Raw genomic sequence first — 19859 nt, 5'->3', positions numbered from 1 at the left:
TACATTCCACTTCTTATATTGCTCCTTACACAGAGGACGTTTCCTTATCATCCAGTGACGGCGATTGAACACCAAATCTTACAGAGCTCGGCACATTTCTTGTCTAACCAACTGGGTGGGCTGTGAATGTGCCTCACCTCCGCACAATACAAGTTGCCATTGTTGATATGGCTTGAGTTTGTGTGCCCTGTTGGCACGGTTTGGGCCCACGGAGCCCCACAGTTTTTAATGCCTTTCCGCTGGGCACTGCCAGCGGGACTTGTTTTACAAGTTCTACTTCATTTATGGATCCACCACGTGATCTGTGTCACCATACAACTGAGCTGGTTTATCTTCTGCAAGGATTTGTTGCTTCTCCACTGCATACTATGCCTCGTCGACCTGTCCCATGCCCCACACATTAGGATGGTCACTTTGCCTGCACGTGGACTGCGTCTTGGAAGACACCGGGTGCAAAGCCAAATGATACAGGACAAGGACATGCCTATTAGAAATCCTCCAAACCCTCGCTATGTCTGATACACCTATAGTGTCCTGGAACATGCGAGGCGTAAATGACCCATTAAAAAGATCCATGGTTTCTGCTGGGTTGCGGAAGTTTCACCCGGCCATAATAGGTTTGCAGGAAACCCACTTGAAGAGCGACACAGTCAATCTTTTGCAATATGCCTGGGTAGGTAAAGCCTATCACTCCACTTACTCTGCTTTTTCGCGTGGAGTAAGTGTTTTGATACACAAAGCCCTAGTGTACCAGGAACTGGACTCATTGATAGATATATCTGGAAGGTTTGTGTTTTTGCACTGTAAATTGTACACATTCACATTGATATTAGCCTTTGTATATGTGCCCCCTCCGTTCTCCAGAGAGGTTCTGCAGCTATTAATCTCATACTTAGTCAACAAACCGGATATTCCGGTACTGATCATGGGTGACTTTAATTGTTACCTGGATCCAAAATTAGACAGACACCCTCCTGTACAGCCTCCTGGGGGCGGACGAGGCACAGCTCTGAGCCGCTTACTTACAGAGATAGGATGGATGGAAATGTGGCGTAACAGAAATCCAAATAACAAGCAATTTTCTTGTTTCTCTAAGACCCATGGGTCACTATCTCGCATTGATTTATGCATAGGCACCCCAAACCTGGTTGGTAGTATATCTAAAATAGAATATTTCCCGCGAGGTGTCTCGGACCACTCCCCATTAGCTGTATGGCTAACTACTAGGCCCCCTAGTAACCTACCTAGAGCCCCTTGGAAGTTAAATGCTTTCTGGTTGAAACTTTTCACTTCACAAGATAGAATAGCCGCCCAGATCCAGGCTTTCTTTAAAATGCATCAACATCTAACTAATGCTCATTTGAAATGGGAAACCTTTAAAGCACACTTAAGAGGGACATTTATCCAGGAAATACAGAAGGTCAAACACAATTCCTCGGTCCTGTTAGAACAGGCTGGGGACTTGGTGCGACAACTGGAATTAACTTATGTTACCAGCCCCACCGACTCCGCCAGAGAGGCATGGATGTCGGCCCAGGACTCCCTGGACCGGCTGAGATCCTCCACAGCGGAGAGAAAGAGATTTTTCTCGAAACTGGCATTCTATGAAGAGGGGGAAAAGACAGGCCGTTTACTTGCAAAAATCGCACGATCCCAACAGCAGTCACCGGCCATTGGGGCTATTAGAGCAGCCAATGGGAAAATAGTTAATTCTCCGGAGGTTGTTATCTCCGAGCTGGCATCTTTCTATGGCGACTTGTATAAATCGAGGGATGCCTACTCGGATGCAGACCTAACCGTGTATATGACAAAAATAGACTTACCCTCGCTGTCGGTGGCAGCTCGAAATCAGTTAGATGCTCCTATAACCTTGGAGGAGCTACAGACCGCGGCCTGCTCTTTTCCCACATGTAAGGCGCCGGGAGAGGATGGCCTCCCCATGGAGGTGTTTAATGAATATGGTGAACAGATACTCCCTGAACTGTTAAAGGTTTTTGATGCTTGCCTAGATGCGGGTAGACTTCCTGAATCCATGACGAGAGCCAACGTAATCCTACTACTCAAACAGGGGAAGGACCCGGTTGACCCCGGCTCCTACAGACCTATATCGTTACTCCAGAGTGACGTGAAGATCCTAGCAAAGGTCCTGGCGCTCCGGGTCAATGGGGTCATCTCCTCCATTATACACCAGGATCAGGCAGGTTTTATGCCGCAAAAGTCAACGGCTACAAATCTTAGGAGACTGTTCCTGAATATGCAGATGCAAGCGGATAACGGGGATCAAAGGGCGCTGTTGTCCCTAGACGCCAACAAGGCCTTTGACAGCGTTAGCTGGAGATATTTATGGGCAGTGTTGGAAAAGTTTGGTTTTGGTGCACGGTTTATAGCTTGGGTTAAGTTGCTGTATGCGTCCCCTCAGGCCAATATTAGAGTGACAGACAGGGTTTCGCACGCCTTCGCTCTGGGCAGGGGGACAAGGCAGGGTTGCCCTCTGTCCCCTCTGCTCTTTGCGATCGCGATAGAGCCCCTAGCAGCCCTGATAAGAGATAATGCCCAGATACACGGATTCCAATACGGAAATCTACATGAAAAAATAATGTTGTATGCTGACGACATGTTACTCTTCTTAGGGGACACTAGTCACTCGTTAGTGGAGGTGATGTCCATAATAAAAACGTTCTGTCACTATACCATCAACTGGTCCAAGTCGGCTCTGATGTTGTTGGAAGGAGATCACGGGGTTGTACTCTCTGATAGCTGCCCCATTCCCCTGGTCACTGGTTTCAAATACCTGGGCATACAAGTGGCGCCCAGGATTGGAGACTACTGCGCCCTAAACATCTACCCCTTGCTTTCTCGTTTTCGAGACAAAATAAATACCTGGAACAACCTGAAGATGTCCTTGGCGGGTAAAGCCAACTTAATTAAAATGATCCTAATGCCACAGTTGCTATACTTCCTACATAATACTCCTGTAGTGATCCCACTAAAAATTTTCAGAATAGTGAATACACTCTTCCGTAGGTTACTATGGAACAACAAAAACCCCAGAATTAAGCTGGAGCAGCTGCAGCAATCAAAGGACAGTGGGGGGTTGGCAGTTCCCAACCCCTGGTTGTACTATATAGCGTCCCAATTGCAGCAGCTGGTCGGCTCTATGACACCAGAACCAAAAGGCTCGTCGGCACCGCTGATGTTAATGGCGACGGGGGCAGAGACCATTCCCATGGGCCTTGAGGCACAGCTATTTGCAAAGTCCAACAAAAAGACCCCAACATTATCACTAGTACAAAAAATTTGGAATAAGGTTAGACAGCTTCAGGGGGTGCAGGGCTTCACTGATTTCAGCCCAATATGGGGCAATCGCTCTTATACGGAGCTGGATAAATTATTACAAGGGCCAAGATGGCGCAAACATGGGGTTAAACTGCTACCACAAATATTCGCAAACGGTAAACTACTCTCCTTTACAGAACTGCAGGATAAATTTAACCTTCCAGATAACATGTTCTATTCTTACCTTCAGCTGCGACATGCAATTCTTACACAGGGGGACGCGGGGGTTGGACACTGTCACCCACGCCGGTGTTTCATGTGTTGCAATCCAGTAGTGAGACCAAGGGAATTATATCTCAATGCTACCAGATGTTATTAGTGAGGCACCTGCGAGCATACCCGTGCAATGCAATGCTGGCTTGGGAAAGGGACCTTGGTCAGATTACAGAGGAGCAATGGGAGGAGGCCTTGCAGTCTATATCCACGTGCTCCCTTAACGTTGCACAAAAGGTTTCCCAATTGTTTATAGCGTTAAGAGTGCACTATACCCCAAAAAAGCTATTTAAAATGGACAGGACGATAGACCCTCTATGTTCCCGCTGTCGTCAGCATGATGGGGACCTTATCCACCTCCTGTGGAGATGCCCAAAGCTCCACCGATATTGGAGGGAGGTGATGGGTACGCTCAATGAGGTATTTCAAACGAAAGTCCCCATGGACCCCATGTGCTGTATACTGGGGGTCCTGGAGGATGAGATCCCTGAAGAATTGGTCAGGGTCGCGTTCTCCAGAGCTTTATTTCAGGCCAGAAAACTTATACTTATGGGTTGGAAGTCTGTGGAGCCACCTACTAGTCGCACGTTGGTGGAACACATGGGACAAACCCTCATAAGGGAGAAGTATATATATCAACACAGAGGGTGCCCTATCAGGTTTGAACTAATTTTGTCCAAATGGCTGGACACACCGGGGCTAAGCCCGAGAGAGCTAGTGATGTCCAGACTCTTACAATCTCTGTAAATAAAACGAGGAGATGCAGGATAGTTTATATATTATAAGATGTGCGGGTGGGGGGGGGGAGATGAGGAAAAGGTGAACTTTGGTTTGCAGGAGTGACGCAGTGAGATGGAGAGCAAAGTTGAAATAAACATTGTATGTATGTACATGAAAGATATCTGCTATAACAAATCCTATGTAATTGCAAAACTGGTGACGTTGGTCGATGGATAATATGTGAATGTTCAATAAAACCTTTTTTGATTTAAAAAAAAATGATAGGCAGGCCTGGACTGGGACAAAAAATACGCCCGGGCATTTTGGATTGAGCAGCCCATGACATGTTAACCGGCCCCTTCCCAACTCTCCACCCTGACAGATTCCCTGAGAGAGGGGAGGGGGGAACCCAGCAGAGGTGTGGGGGGGAGGTGAGGTGGGACCAGGAAAGAGCATGGTGGGATGGAGAGCACAGAGAAGAACCTTGAGAACATGGGGTGGGGCGAGAGCACAGGGAGGAAGAGAAGAGCACAAGGGGCAGCGGAGAGCATGGGGGGAGGTTGAGAGCACGGGGGGAGGTGGAGAGCACAGGAAGGGTGGCAGAGAGCATGGGGGGAAGGTGGAGAGCACAGGGGGGGCTGGTGGAGAGCATGGGGGATGTGAAGAGCACATGGGGGGAGGTGGAGAGCACAGGGGGGCTGGTGGAGAGCAGGGGGAGGTGGAGAGCAAAGTGAGGGCAGCGGAGAGCATGGGGGGAAGGTGGAGAGCACGGGGGGGCTGGTGGAGAGCATGGGGGGATGTGAAGAGCACATGGGGGGAGGTGGAGAGCACAGGGGGGCTGGTGGAGAGCAGGGGGAGGTGGAGAGCACAAAGAGGGTGGCGGAGAGCATGGGGGGGAAATGGAGAGCACAGGGGGCTGGTGGAGAGCATGGGGGGGTGTGAAGAGCACAGGGAGGGCTGCAGAGAGCATGGGGGGAGATGGAGAACACAGGGAGGGCGGCGGAGAGCATGGGGGGAGATGGAGAGCACAGGGAGGGCGGCGGAGAGCATGGGGGGAGATGGAGAACACTAGGAGGGAGGCGGAGAGCATGGGGGGAGGTGGAGAGCACAGGGAGGGTGGCGGAGAGCATGGGGGGAGGTGGAAAGCACAGGGGGATGTGGAGAGCACAGGGGGGCTGGTGGAGAGCATGGGGGGAGGTGGAGAGCACAGTGAGGGCAGCGGAGAACATGGGGGGAGGTGGAGAGCACAGGGAGGGCGGCGAAGAGCATGGGGGGAGATGGAGAGCACAGGGAGGGCGGCGGAGAGCATGGGGGGATTTGAAGAGTGCATGGGGGGTGGCGAGCACAGGGAGGGCGGCAGAGAGCATGGGGGAAGGTGGAGAGAATGGGGGGATGTGAAGAGCACATGGGGGAGGTGGAGAGCACAGGGGGGCTGGTGGAGAGCACAGGGAGGGCAGCGGAGAGCATGGGGGGAGGTGGAGAGCACAGGGAGGGCAGCAGAGAGCATGGGGGGAGATGGAGAGCACAGAGAGGGCGGCGGAGAGCATGGGGGGAGATGGAGAGCACAGGGAGGGCGGCAGAGAGCATGGGGGGAGATGGAGAGCACAGGGAGGGTTGCAGGGAGCATGGGGGAGATGGAGAGCACAGGGAGGGCGGCGGAGAGCATGGGTGGAGGTGGAAAGAAGAGGGGGGAGGTGGAGAGCACAGGGGGGCTTGTGGAGAGCATGGGGGGGGAGGTGGAGAGCACGGGGGGCTGTGAAGAGCGCATGGGGGGTGGCGAGCACAGGGAGGGCGGCGGAGAGCATGGGGGGAGATGGAGAGCACAGGGAGGGCGGCGGAGAGCATGGGGGGAGGTGGAGAGCACAGGGGGGAGGTGGAGAGCACAGGGGGGCTGGTGGAGAGCATGGGGGGAGGTGGAGAGCATGGGGGGCTGTGAAGAGCGCATGGGGGGTGGCAAGCACAGGGAGGGCGGCAGAGAGCATGGGGAGAGGTAGGGAGCACAGGGGGGGCAGTCGAGAGCATGAGGGGGCAGCAGAGAGCATGGGGGGATGTGGAGAGAACAGGGGGGAAGCAGAGCGTGTGGGGGATATGAACAGCACGGGGGGGTGAGCGCAGAGCATGGGAGTTGCGGAGAGCACGGGGGGTGGCAGAGAGCATGGGGGAGGTGGAGAGCACTGGGGGGCGGCAGAGAGCATGGGGGAGGTGGAGAGCACTGGGGGGCGGCAGAGAGCATAGGGGAGGTGGAGAGCACTGGGGGGTGACAGAGAGCATGGGGGAGGTGGAGAACACTGGGGGGGCGGCAGAGAGCATGGGGGAGGTGGAGAGCACTGGGGGGGGCAGCAGAGAGCATGGGGGAGGTGGAGAGCACGGGGGGGTTGCAAATAGCATGGGGGAGGTGGAGAGCACTGGGGGGGTGGCAAATAGCATGGGGGAGGTGGAGAGCACTGGGGGGGCGGTAGAGAGCACTGGGGGGGCAGCAGAGAGCATGGGGGAGGTAGAGAGCACTGGGAGGGGGCGGCAGAGAGCATGGGGAGGTGGAGAGCACTGGGGGGGCAGCAGAGAGCATGGGGGAGGTGGAGAGCACTGGGGGGGTGGCAAATAGCATGGGGGGGCAGCAGAGAGCATGGGGGAGATGGAGAGCACTGGGGGGCGGCAGAGAGCATGGGGAGGTGGAGAGCACTGGGGGGGGCGGCAGAGAGCATGGGGGAGGTGGAGAGCACTGGGGGGTGGCAAAGAGCATGAGGAGGCAAAGAGTATGGGTGGTGTGGAGAGCCTGGGGGGGGCAGCAGAAATAAGCAGGATAGGAGAAGCGGTGGGGGCAGCTGCATATAGAACAATCATTCTCTCCATCTTCCTCCTGCAGTCTCCTGCTTCTCCTCTACCTCTCGCAGGCATTCCGATACTGCAGGAGGAAGATGGAGAGAATGATTGTTCTATATTCAGCCGCACCCAGCAATCCTCCTATCCAAGTTACAGGGGGGTGGCGGAGAGCACGGGACTGCACTCACGTTTTCTGTTATCGGCTTCAAGTTGTTAGCAGCAGCAGGTGTCTGCTCTGGCTCCTCCCCCTTCGCAGTTACGCCGCCTGGCACTGACGGCTGACCTACACAGGCGGCTGCAGAAGGCTCTAGCTCCACCCCCTCTATGTTTACATCCCCCCAGCGCCGATGGAGTTTAACTGGCAGCTGGGCGGCTGCGGAGAGGCTGCATGAGCGGCGCGGGCTCACAGAGCCCTGTGACCCGCAAGGACTTGCAGCCTGGTGGCCCAGGAAGCCGCAGCCCACCAGGCAAGTGCCCGGTTTGCCCTTTGGCCAATCCGGGCCTGATGATAGGTACAGACTCCATGCTGACCGCAAACACCTGCCTGCACCTTCCTACCAGTTTGGGGACAGGGTCTTGCTGTCATCTCGCTACCTGTCAGGGCTGGGCTCAGCCCTTCCTTCCTTGAGCTGGCCGCTCAGCTGTCGGGTAATTGCCAGCTCCTATCTCTCCACAGTGACTCACCTGTTGATAATATCCTGCTCGTCAGTCCTGCCTACTTAAGCCGTCCAGCACAGATGATCTCTGCCTTCGCCGTGGTCTATAGCACAGGAACTGCATTCCTGTTAAAGACTTGCTTGGCTGACATTCTTTCTGTCTCCAGATCCTGCTTGCTAGTCCACTACGCTGTTCCTGGTTTCCTGACTTTCTGGCTTGTCTGACTATCGGTTCCGGTTAACTAACTTTGGCTATGTTTTGACTACGTTTGTTCTATCTACTTTTATTATTAAACAAGTGTGATTTAACTGTACTTCTTTCTCGGTCTGATTCATGGTTTCTGACAGAGAGATAGTTGTGTTAGTGCTACTATGATAAAAAAAAAATGTCAATATAGCGCGATGGGTGCAGCCTAGGCTGGGACTACTACTTGATGGAAAGTACAGCATGGTCCAAATCCTCAGGATAAATCCTATGGCTTCAGGAACCACTGAAGAATCCAATCCAGCACTCTTAATGCAGCACTTCTGAGAGACTGAAGAGATCTCTAAGCGGCAAAAGATAAAAAGAGCAAAGTGTGCAGACTAAAGCTCCGTACACACAGGCCGAATGCCACGCGACATCGGCAGGTTCAATAAAAAAGTCCGACATTCGGCCCCTGTGTATGGCAGCCGGTTCGACAGAAGCTGGCCGTTTATCTGGAAAACCAGCAGCTGACCAGCTCCAGATCGGAGTGTTCTGGCAAGGGGGGATGTCCCCCTGTCAGAACACAACAGCTCAGTGGGGGAGATCACTGTACTAACGTCAGACCAAAGTAGACAGTTTTTTTCATTCAACCCACTGGGTTGAATGGAAAAAACTCCTAGTGTGTACCAGGCTTTAGTTTAGTGGGTGTATAAAGATTTATTAACCACTTAAGGACCGGAAGGATTTGCCCCCTTAATGACCAGGCCATTTTTTGTGATATGCCACTGTGACGCTTTAACTGACAATTGCGCTGTCGTACGACGCTGTAACCAAACACAATTGATGTCTTTTTTTTTCCCCACAAAAAAGAGCGCTTTTTTTGGTGGTATTTGATTACTTCTGCGGGGTTTTTTTGTGCTATAAGTAAAAATTTTGAAAAAAAAAGATATTGTTTACTTTTTGCTATAATAAATATCCCCAAAAATGTTTTTTAAACAATTTTTTTTTTTCCTCAGCTTTGGCCGATATGTATTCTTCTACATTATTTTGGTTAAAAAAAAAATCGCAATGATGCCCACCAGTGATGCCAATCAATGCCGCCTTTCAGTGCCCATCAGTGCTGCCTTTCAGTGCCCATCAGTGCCTCCTCATCAGTGCCGCCTATCAGTGTCCATCAGTGCCCATAAATGCTTATCAGTGACCATCAGTGCTGCATATCAGTGCCGCCTGTCAGTGCCCATCAGTGCTGCATATTAGTGTCGCCTCATCAGTGCAGCCTATCAGTGCCTGTCAGTGCAGCCTCATCAGTGAAGGAGAAAAATTACTTATTTACAAAATTTTATAACAGAAAATAACAAAAATTCTTCTTTTTTTCAAAAATTTTTGTCTATTTTCGTTTGTTTACCAAACAATAAAAAACCCAGTGGTGATTAAATACCACCAAAAGAAAGCTCTATCGGTCTAAAAAAAAAATGATACAAATATTGTTTGGGTAGAGCATTGCATTACAGCGCAATTGTCATTCAAAGTGCGACAGCGCTGAAAGCTGAAAATTGGCCTGGGCAGGAAGGGGGTGAAAGTGCCCAGTATTGAGGTAGTTAAAACATAGTTTAGTTCATTTTACGCCTCAGTCATGTGCACTATTGTAAAGGAGAACCTTCATAGCCACTGAACCAATATTATTGTATTATTTATACATACACAGGTTGCCAGCCAGCACTGGGAGGTTTACTGCAAGAAGTTAGTTCCAGACATGGAAGACAGATACACACAACCAGTAACTTTCTATACATGAGAGACCGAATGACAGATGAAGAGCTGGAGAACATCAACAGTATAAGGTATGGAGAAGTGAAACAATGCTTGTCAGTTAGTAGCTCACAAGACACGTCAGATGCCTATGAAGTGCCTACAATAGGTTTTCGGAACTTGTCTGTCTGAAAACGTGGATTATAGAATTCACTTTTTTATCCTTTATTTAACATTTTTTAAAATGTTCTCAAGGTTATAAAGTGATGTTCTATACCGTTCTGTTAGGTGTATAAAATATTTATTTTACTTATTTAATTTTATGTTATAAATTTAAATTAAAAATGACACCTTTGTAAAAACATGTTGTACTTTGTCACAATTCAGTAAGAATTACTGATTTTCATTGTCATGCTGCAATACTAGATTTTACCAGCAGGTACTATTGAAAAATACTTATAGAGGTACTAGCTTTCAGTTCAGGTGTTCCAGGATCCATGCAAAAGAGGGGGACTCCACTGTGTTCTTAAAGTCAGGTAATATATATATTATTAGTAATGTGATTTAATGTATAAAACTTGTTATGCATACATGTTAATTGCATTATTTACTTTATACATGGGGCAGCCACATTTGTTCATTAGATATGGAGACTCTTTATAGTGGTGCTGCACAGAAGTATAAAGTTTTCCCCCTATCTCACTGCATGTTTACTGTTAAATCAGGTTAGGGATTCTTCAAAACAAGACATTCAGATGAGATAGTAGATTCAGATCTTTGTAAAATATAAGTAGGTGCTTTATTCATAATCTGCAATGGTGAGACACAGTTCTCGGCAACATAAGCAAGTAAAAGTGAAAGTGTTTCTGACTTAAAAACATCAAGTTTACCAATATATACGTATGAATATGCATAAGGTCTAGGCTTGTTATAGGTGTGATTGTATAGTTTATTCCAATCAGCATTCATATCTTCAAGGGGACAGTTAAATGGGTGGTTACATCATGTGACTAGCAAAAGAAGAGATTTCAGCAGTATCTGGTCAGTTCAGACTGGTTTTGGTACGAAAGCCTATTTTGAGCAGCTTTCTGGGTTCTTATTAGTAGTTTGTGTCGTCACATATCCAACAATTTCGATTTCCCAGGAATTGAAACAAAAAAAAAAAAAACACCTATGGAAAGTAAAAAAGTGCATTACCAATTTTTGAAGTTATAGTCTCTCTCTCTCTCTCTCTCTCTCTCTCTCTCTCTCTCTCTCTCTCTCTCTCTCTCTCTCTCTCTCTCTCTCTCTCTCTCTCTCTCTCTCTCTCTCTCTCTCTCTCTCTCTCTCTCTCTCTCTCTCTCTCTCTCTCTCTCTCTCTCTCTCTCTCTCTCTATATATATATATATATATATATATATATATATATATATATACCAACATTATCAGACCCCTATAATTCTACTCATTACCAATCAGGGACTCTTTACTTGAAAACAATAGTAATAGATTATAATGATGTAGAACACCCACAATGCACTTAGTAGCTACAAAATGTGATATTTACCCAGCCTTTATGTCACACGATGGAGCTTGAAAGTAGCATTTTCTAAAGATTCCAGGTACATTTTAAAATACCTACAAGAAATACATGTATGCTGATTAACCTGTGAAAGAATGTATGTTTTTCCATCCAGTTCTGGGATTTACATTTACATGTCAGTTTGGTGATCTCATTTTTCTACACTTCAGTTAAGAAATACTGCCTGGTCACCTTTCTAAGCCAGCCTGTGATTGGGCAGTAAAGGATTAGCAGAAAACTGATTAGCTCCACCCTCTGCTCACTAGCTAGTTCCTTGTCAGCACCTGTGCATGCAGTAGAGCCTCTAAGCCACTAGTGCCCTCTCCCAGCCTGAATTCTAGTGTATTAGGGATCACAAGAGGCTCAATGCAATGGAATTTCAGGTGTTTACACTCTATACACTCATTACAATAAAAATTCACATAATAATTTTTCATGAAATGCATGATTGCATTTATTGTTGTTTTTTTTATTGTTAATTTATGCCAAACTAAAGATACTTTTTTAAAAACAGAATTAGAGTATGATTTGTAAACTCTAACATTAATGTGATTTGTGAAGTTTAATAATAGGTCTATGTTTGATAAATGAAGGGATCCAAACAGAAGCGTGAAAAAACATAAATGGCTTCATAATGGCTGTGGTGGGGTGATCTTGGGAAGCAAGCTGTGATTCAACCCACCAAAATACATGACCGAATATCAGATTGAGATACATCTGGTCCTGGTTGTGGTGGCTCTACACCACACATTAGACTCATTTCACAAAGCTTTAAAACAAGAATATGGATTTTTGATTATGACATGTGACTGTAAATTTCTTTGGACTCAGATAAAAATAACTGTCACTTTTTTGAAAATAGGTTTCTTTATCATGGGGTGTTAGATTTATGGACTGTGTTTGGTATGTTGACTTGGTGTATGCTGTAAAAAACAAACAATTTTTTTTTATGTATTAACCATGGTAAGCATTTTGGCACGTGCACAGAGAACAACATATTACATTCATATTGAACTATACACCTAATTGGCACTCTTGTAGCAGGGTCAATTTAGAAAAAAACTCCATTGTGAACACATGCAGTATGTTCTACTGTGTTTAAAGGCTCCAGTTATAAATGTAATAATATATAGAGTAAGCACACCACATGCAGAGAATGCTTTTGCCATAAAAGTGTATTCAGTATATATAGAAGCACCAATATCCAAGTATGACATGTACGTATAACAACCAGCATAAGACATCATGAGTATTAAATCCAATATATATCCAAAGAATACATGCTCAACTTTTGTTGAGTTATCTACTGATCCCTCCACCCGACAGGTGTAGTGTAGTTCTGACCTGATGGCAAAGGGAAAGCAGCTGTGTGTGTTCAGTTAAGTAACTACTAAACACCAATAAAAGGTGTGTTTTTTTAAATCTGACAATTATATAATAATAAATAATAAATAATTTTTTGCTGCCATTGCCTTCAATGAAGGGGAGGGGATGTTTATTGCTACTGCTGAACACCAGTGAAGGGGGGTATTTATTGCCGACACTGTCACTCAACACCAATTAGGGTTTTGGATATTTAGTGCTGATACTGGCACTGAACACCAATGATGGGTAGTCATTTTGTGACTGACACCAGTGAAGAGAACGTCATATTATTTCTAACACTGCCACTGTAAAATTACCTTAATACTTTCACTGACACCAATAAAGGGGGATATTATTGTTGATTTAGACTGACCTCAATGAAGGGGTTGTTTATTATTTCTGCCACTGTCACTGACAACAATAAGTGGTTTATTAATGCTGCCCAAGCCCAGAACTGAACACCACATGGCTGTATCTGTGGCAGTGTGTTGCTTCTATACAGCCTGGTGTAAGAAGAACTTCCTCAAAAGTGACTATGCCTTTTATGATATGCATGCCGTTTCCTGGTTTTATTTTGGTCATCACCAGATTAGAAATTCTATAAAAATGGTTCCTTTAGATGTGTATCTCACAACAGTTACATTGTTGCTGCGGCCCAAATATTGCTCTTTTTAGGGCATTGGTTGATGATGATGACAAGCATTAAAAGGATGTGAGGGGCGGGTGGATTATGGCAATACATCCCTAAAAAATTCAATACTAACTTAGTCCTACACTTACAAATCCCCAAAACATTCAGCACTAACTTAGTCCCACACAAATGAAACACTCTGTGGGTTACAAATTAGCAGTTGTGCCAAGACAGAAGCAGTAAATGGACAATAGCAGGAAGGGACAGTCATTAAAATGCAGGTTTAATCACCACAGCCCAGTCTAATGCCCAAGACCCCTTACTTCTACTGCAAAGACTCCAGCAACAGGCAGTAGGCTCCATCTTCATTTGGACATGCATATCCCCTCAGTGTCCAGAGGGAAGTGTGAGAAGCAGAGGAGTGCTTTCCTGCCCTGCAATGTTGGCCCTCTGTTTGTAGCCTATTGTGTTTCTGTAGTACTGATACCTGTATCACAGAACTACAGAATTCCAGTCATAGAAATACAGCCTGGAGGGAATCCCCAGCAGCCTAGAAATCAAATATTCATATTGATTAGCCAGAGTCTTCAGGCTAATACCAAGAGTTACCAGCTTAGGTATTTACTAATACCCATAAGCACTGGAACATTATCATCTCCTTTGTAAGTTAATGGGACTCCCAGTTTGGGCCTAATCCATCTTCTGAGACTTTCCTCCCATCAGTGGCAGTTCTTCCACAGTTAGCCAGACCATTTTCAAACAAAACGACTTATCCAACTAATTTGTAAGTACCTTGTAATGAAACAAAATGAAAGTGAAATAGACTTCTAGTGAAGACTACACTACCTTTACAATTTTCCCCCTTTCTCCTTACACAGTTCAAACGAATTGTGGTACACCCCACTCTTGGTTCATGAAGCTCCACTTGTTAACAGTCGATGGGCATTTGGAATGAACCAGAGAAGTCTTCGCTTTATAGAACGTTGCATTCAGAACTTACCTACCATCTGTGTCCGGAAAAAAGGGCTGGATCAACCGATTGCCTGGGGCTTAATAGAGAACTCCATGGAAATACGCATGGGCTATACCTGTTCTGATTACAGGAATCTTGGTCTCGCACATAACATACTACTCAAGCTTGCAGCAGCCAATTATGAAAAAGAAGCTCCAACTTATGTAGATACGGCACCTGATAATATACCAGGTCAAGCTGCGATACTAAAGGCAGGGTTTCAACTCATTGGCAGATGGGAGCAATGTTACTTCAAGCAAAAGAGCTCAAAATACTAAACATACAAGCTATCAAAAAAATGCAAACCAGCAAAAATACCCTGTTTCACAGGAAACCTGCTGGTGCATAAGAAACCAGCTCACATCTATCCTGGTGCCAGTTCTAGACCACAGTTTGCCACACTGGAATGCAATTTATAAGAAAAAGAAGGTTCACACAATCTTACCCGGAGATCAGAGGAGTCTATTAAAAATCAAACAGATAGTGGCACTGTGGATAGTGACACATGTGGAAAAAACAATTTACATAATTTACCGAAGTTAGAAGATTCATCAATGCCTTTTTATCAACAAAGAAAATAACTTTCATTCTCACAGATAGATATGACAGGTTTCTCAAGGTGTGGAGTTCGTGGAATTTATATTATCACTTTTTTTTCAGTTTGGATAGAGTAAGGGAGGGTTATAACCCCGTCATATTTTTTTTTTCGCCATCTATGTCCCATTGGAGAGATTTCCCTTCACTTCCTATCCCATAGCCAAACAGGAAGTGAGAGGAAAACTCTGCAAATTACCCCCAGGTCATCAGAACTCCTTGTTTGTGTTTTGTATGAAATTTTGTTTGTGTTTTGTATGAAATTGTGTAATCATAAAACTTAATCATAAATATTACTTGTGAATATGACTGCTTTCTGCTCATCCGCAAATAAAAACTTTTGTTTCACTCTCAAGTATCATCATTCAAGAATATGTGATTCAGATATCCTTGTACAGGCAGTAGGCACTGGGGGTTCCTCCACACCCAGGTCATTGTGGCTGGATGATATATAGGGTAGCATGGCCCCCTTAGGGACTGCTTGGATGTACTTGCTCATCTGCATCACCATAACCCTGTGAACATTCCAAACCACCTGACACTCTGGGTTCAGACATCCTTGTAACACCTTTGACAGCACTCAATATGTTTATATTCTGTTAATGTTTACTGGAATGCTTCAGATAAGATATAGTTGTACAAGAGGGGTAATGGTTCAACTGAGCTTTGGTTAACTGCATCAGCTCAGTAGAATGATTCCCCCAGTAAAACAGTTAAGATAGTTGGCAACAACAGGATACTATATATACATACTGTATGTACACTTGAACATAATCTGAAAGGATAAGCAAAGTTAAGCATAGATTCTTCTAAAAAGAGAAACCCAGGCCGGCTTGTTCAAACTTTTTCCTAATGAGAGATGAAGCTAAACAAGGATGGTATAATACCCTGTAAGTAGCAATGACAGAATGTCCCCGTTGCAGATCTGATGGTCTTCACTGGCAGTCGGAGCTCATTAACTGTATCTAATAAGGTGTAGTAACAGAGTGATAGTATATCTTGTGCTTACTGCAGCTCAAGATGCCTATGTACAGTGTTCGAGTAGAAGTGCAGTGAAGTGTTCCCAAAGTAAAGCTGTCTTTACACAGTGTCCCAATAAAACAACCAAGGAAAGACTTCTCACCAATGACCAGGCCGATCAAGCTCCTTCCAGACAGCTACTCCTGAATAGACGTCCTGACTGTGGACCCGCTTGTGATGATCACCCGAATCTGGAACACAAAGTGTGGGTTGCTGTATGGTCAAGTTGGTGCTGGTCAGATGTCCGATGAACAGCAGGCAGCACTGAACCCCTTCTCGGTCGGGCAGGAATGTTGTACACCCACATGGTAGGCCACAATCTCACTCTCCCTGCACGGAGAGATCCATCACACACGAGGCCTGGGAAGAAGAGTGCCTGGGGCGGGTCTCTGGTTTCTTTTATAGACCTTCCCAGCTATCTCCTCGATGGTAGCAAAGATCCCTAGGATATGTGGTCCGAGCGTATAGCCATGCAGGGGAATAGCCATCTGGTGGAACTACTAATCCCACAATCCCTTTGGTTGGGCTCACAAATATGATGTCAGTTTAGTAACACCAGGCACTAGGGGGATAATATAGTATACAGATAGGGCAGGGAATAACTGTTCGTTGCAATTGTAGTCCATACACACATCTTACCGTCCATACACACATCTTACCGACACCTGTGTCATGGATAGAGACTTTTTTGCCACTTAGGTGACCTATGCTGCACCTATACAGGACAAAGCAATATGTTCACTTAATTGCTTCCTCCCAAAAGGGATGCAGCAAAAAATCCTATGTACAGGTATGTCCAAAGTCAGTCTGGTTAGGAAAAAACCCCCAAATGATAGCATTCAGGCTTGGTGCTTGTTGGCTTTAGTACCCTGAGATACATTGTGGAAAGAAAGTGGGAAAGTCCAGATGAGGTAATGAGTGAGTATATGCAGATGGTTGAGTGGGGGTAATTAATTTGTATTTTTGCTTTGCCTAGCATGGTTGGGTTATAAATAGTGATAAACAAAATTTACCCTAGTTCTGTTCAGATAATGTTACTGAAGTTCTGATCCACAGTCCAAACCCCTTTAATATGAATGGGATATAAATGGTGATTTTCTAAGCTAAGAGTCAAGGGATTGGCAAAAAAATTGCATGGAGGGTCAGACACTGACTTGGGGGACTTGTATCAAGGGAAAAAAAGGCAAAATAAAAAAATGTAAGTCCTTTTATTAACATACATGGGGGATGTCTTAGACCCCTTTCACACTGAGGCGGTTTTCAAGCGCTTTTGCTCTAAAAATAGCACCTGAAAAGGGCCTGAAAACTGCCTCCCATTTATTTCAATAGATGCTTTCACAGTGGGACGGTGCGCTTGCGGGGCAGTGAAAAAAGTCCTACAAGCAGCATCTTTGGGGCATGTTTGGAGCGCTTTACAAAACGCCTCAAAAACACCCCTGCCCAATAAAATAAATGAGCAGCACTTCCAAAGCACCTTAAAAGCTATTCAAAAGCGCCACAAAACAGCTCTTTTGTTGTTTCATTTAAGGTCACCACTAGCTCCACAAAAGTGCCACAAAAGCACCGCAAAAACGGCCAGGATTTTGTCAGCAGTTTTTGCAGCACTTCATTGTGAGTAGTTGTAGTAGGTAGTTTTTGCCATCTAGTATGCATCTTGTGTAGCAGTAATAATTGAGCATTGCAGCAGCAGAGGCAACACAGCAAAAACCTATTGTAAGGTAAAAAAAAAGCTATAGGTATCATTATCGTATAAATTGCCAAGCAAGTCAGACCATAACTTATTGTGATCTATGTAACACATTGTACAAGTCACAAACCACAATCCTCAAACCCCTTTTTTAGGACCTTAGGCAGTTGATGTGCTGAACAAGAAAAAAATCAGAATGCCATGTTTTAAAGACAAAAGCAAACATTTTCACATGGTAGCTTGACAACAGTTTGATTGGGACCCAAGGCAGCAAAGTAAGAGAGAGATATGAATCAGTTTAAAAGAATACAATTAAAGTAGGATATTCCAAACACAACAGTCCTAAGTATTGTAGCAACTCATTGCCTATCAAGCAAGCATTTGTACGATGTCAGAGGAAGAGATGAAAGAGATTTTATTAAGGTAAAAAAAATATATATTTCATTTTCTTAGATCACAGGCAAGAGCCAGAAATATTGTGCTGACACACAGCACACCATATAAGTGTTTTTTTTTATAGGCCACATTTCAAGATGAATTGAGTAGCCTAGAATGTGCTTATTCAGAGCTACAAGCCAGAAAAACTTAACTGATTATAAATCAGAAATGATATAGAGGTTGGTATAAAAAGCCCTATTTTAATGTAAGCTGATCATACAAAGCTAAGCAGTGTAAAAACTTCACAGCAGGATATATAAACTATACAAGAAGACCTAATTAAAATAAAGGCGTGGCATCTACATGGCAAATGGGGGGCTAAAAATATGAACGCAAGCTGTTTGCTAAAGGGAAAACCTCTGGGGAAATCGAATGTGGAAAAGGACCTTAGGGCTTATCTTAGATCACAGGCTCAACAATACCATGCAATGCCAAGCTGCAGCAAGGGATAAAACTATATTTCTACCACCTTACAAAACTCTGGTCTGGACACATCTAGAGTAGGGATGAGCCGAACACCCCCCGGTTCGGTTCGCACCAGAACCCGCGAACGGACCGAAAGTTCGCACGAACATTAGAACCCCATTGACGTCTATGGGACTCGAACGTTCGAAATCAAAAGTGCTCATTTTAAAGGCTAATTTGCATGGTATTGTCCTAAAAAGGGTTTGGGGACCCGGGTCCTACCCCAGGGGACATGTATCAATGCAAAAAAAACTTTTAAAAACGGCCGTTTTTTCGGGAGCAGTGATTTTAATGATGCTTAAAGTAAAAAAAAAAAGTGAAATATTCCTTTAAATATCGTACCTGGGGGGTGTCTATAGTATGCCTGTAAAGTGACGCGTGTTTCCCATGTTTAGAACAGTCCCTGCACCAAATGTCATTTTTAAAGGAAAAAAATTTATTGAAAACTGCTTGCGGGTTTTATGTCATGTCGGGTCATGGCAATATGGATGAAAATCAGTGAGACAAACGGCATGGGTACCCCCCAGTCCATTACCAGGCCCTTTGGGTCTTGTATGGATATTAAGGGGAACCCCGCACCCAAATTAAAATAAGGAAAGGTGTGGGGCCACCAGGCCCTATATACTCTGAACAGCAGTGCAAACAAGACAGGGACTGTAGGTTTGTTGTTAAGTAGAATCTGTTTGTAATTTTGAACATTTTTAACGTGTTTAGCTCCAGCCAAAAAATCTTTTCTAAGCTTTTTGGAAAACATAGGGAAGGGTTATCACCCCTGTGACATTTGTTTTGCTGTCTTTCCTCCTCTTCAGAAGATTTCACCTCACTTTTTTGTCCCAATGAAAAATGTTTTTTGAAAATTTGGGTTTTTTTGTGGAACAAGGATTGGAAAGCATCAGTGGAAAGGAGAAATTGTTTTCCCATATTAACTCTTACAGGAGAGAATTTCCCTTTCTAGGGGTAGATTTCATCTCACTTCCTGTTGTCTCCTTCCGTTTGCAAGTAGGAGTCATTTGTAAGTTAGATGTTTGAAAGTAGGGTCCTGCCCTATATACTCAGCAGAAATTTGGGCCTTAGGTATTGCTGTGGCCACAACACTGTAAGCCCTCACAGGGCCCTGCTGTGAAATATTAGATCAAGAATTGTAATTACATGCCCCTGTTGAACAGGAGCTGAAAAATTAGGCCTTAGGCACTGGTGCTGGTGCCACAACACTGCAACCCCTCACAGACACTCTAGTTGGAACGCAGGAATGAGCCCTGCTGCAAAGTATTGCTTCAAAAATTGTAATTACACGCCCCTGTTAGACAGGGGCAGAAAAATTGGGCCTTAGGCACTGGTGCTGGTGCCACAACACTGCAACCCCTCACAGACACTCTAGTTGGAACGCAGGAACGAGCCCTGCTGC

The 19859-nt window shown here is 45.4% G+C and overlaps 1 protein-coding gene across 5 annotated transcripts in view; it reads left to right on the top strand.

Moving 5' to 3' along the window:
* Positions 1-19859, top strand: part of LOC141106334 (glycine N-acyltransferase-like) — a 166956-nt gene that overhangs the window by 10511 nt on the left and 136586 nt on the right. For 2 of the 5 annotated variants that reach the window (XM_073597020.1, XM_073597021.1), the window contains 2 exons: positions 9638-9773; positions 14117-15199. The exons of 1 other annotated variant lie outside the window; for it this stretch is intronic. In XM_073597020.1, coding sequence (XP_073453121.1) covers positions 9638-9773; positions 14117-14528 — 548 coding nt within the window. In that variant the 3' untranslated portion in view covers positions 14529-15199. Of the gene's footprint in view, positions 1-9637; positions 9774-14116; positions 15200-19859 lie in introns of those variants that run through there. 2 more of the 5 variants (XR_012235711.1, XM_073597024.1) reach the window with 1 other exon arrangement.

The sequence above is a fragment of the Aquarana catesbeiana genome, linkage group LG08 (assembly GCF_042186555.1).
Source record: "Aquarana catesbeiana isolate 2022-GZ linkage group LG08, ASM4218655v1, whole genome shotgun sequence".
In the NCBI taxonomy this organism is placed as follows: Eukaryota; Metazoa; Chordata; class Amphibia; order Anura; family Ranidae; genus Aquarana; species Aquarana catesbeiana.
The sequence above is the reverse complement of the archived record's forward strand: the minus strand, read 5'-3'. Positions and strand labels throughout refer to the sequence as shown.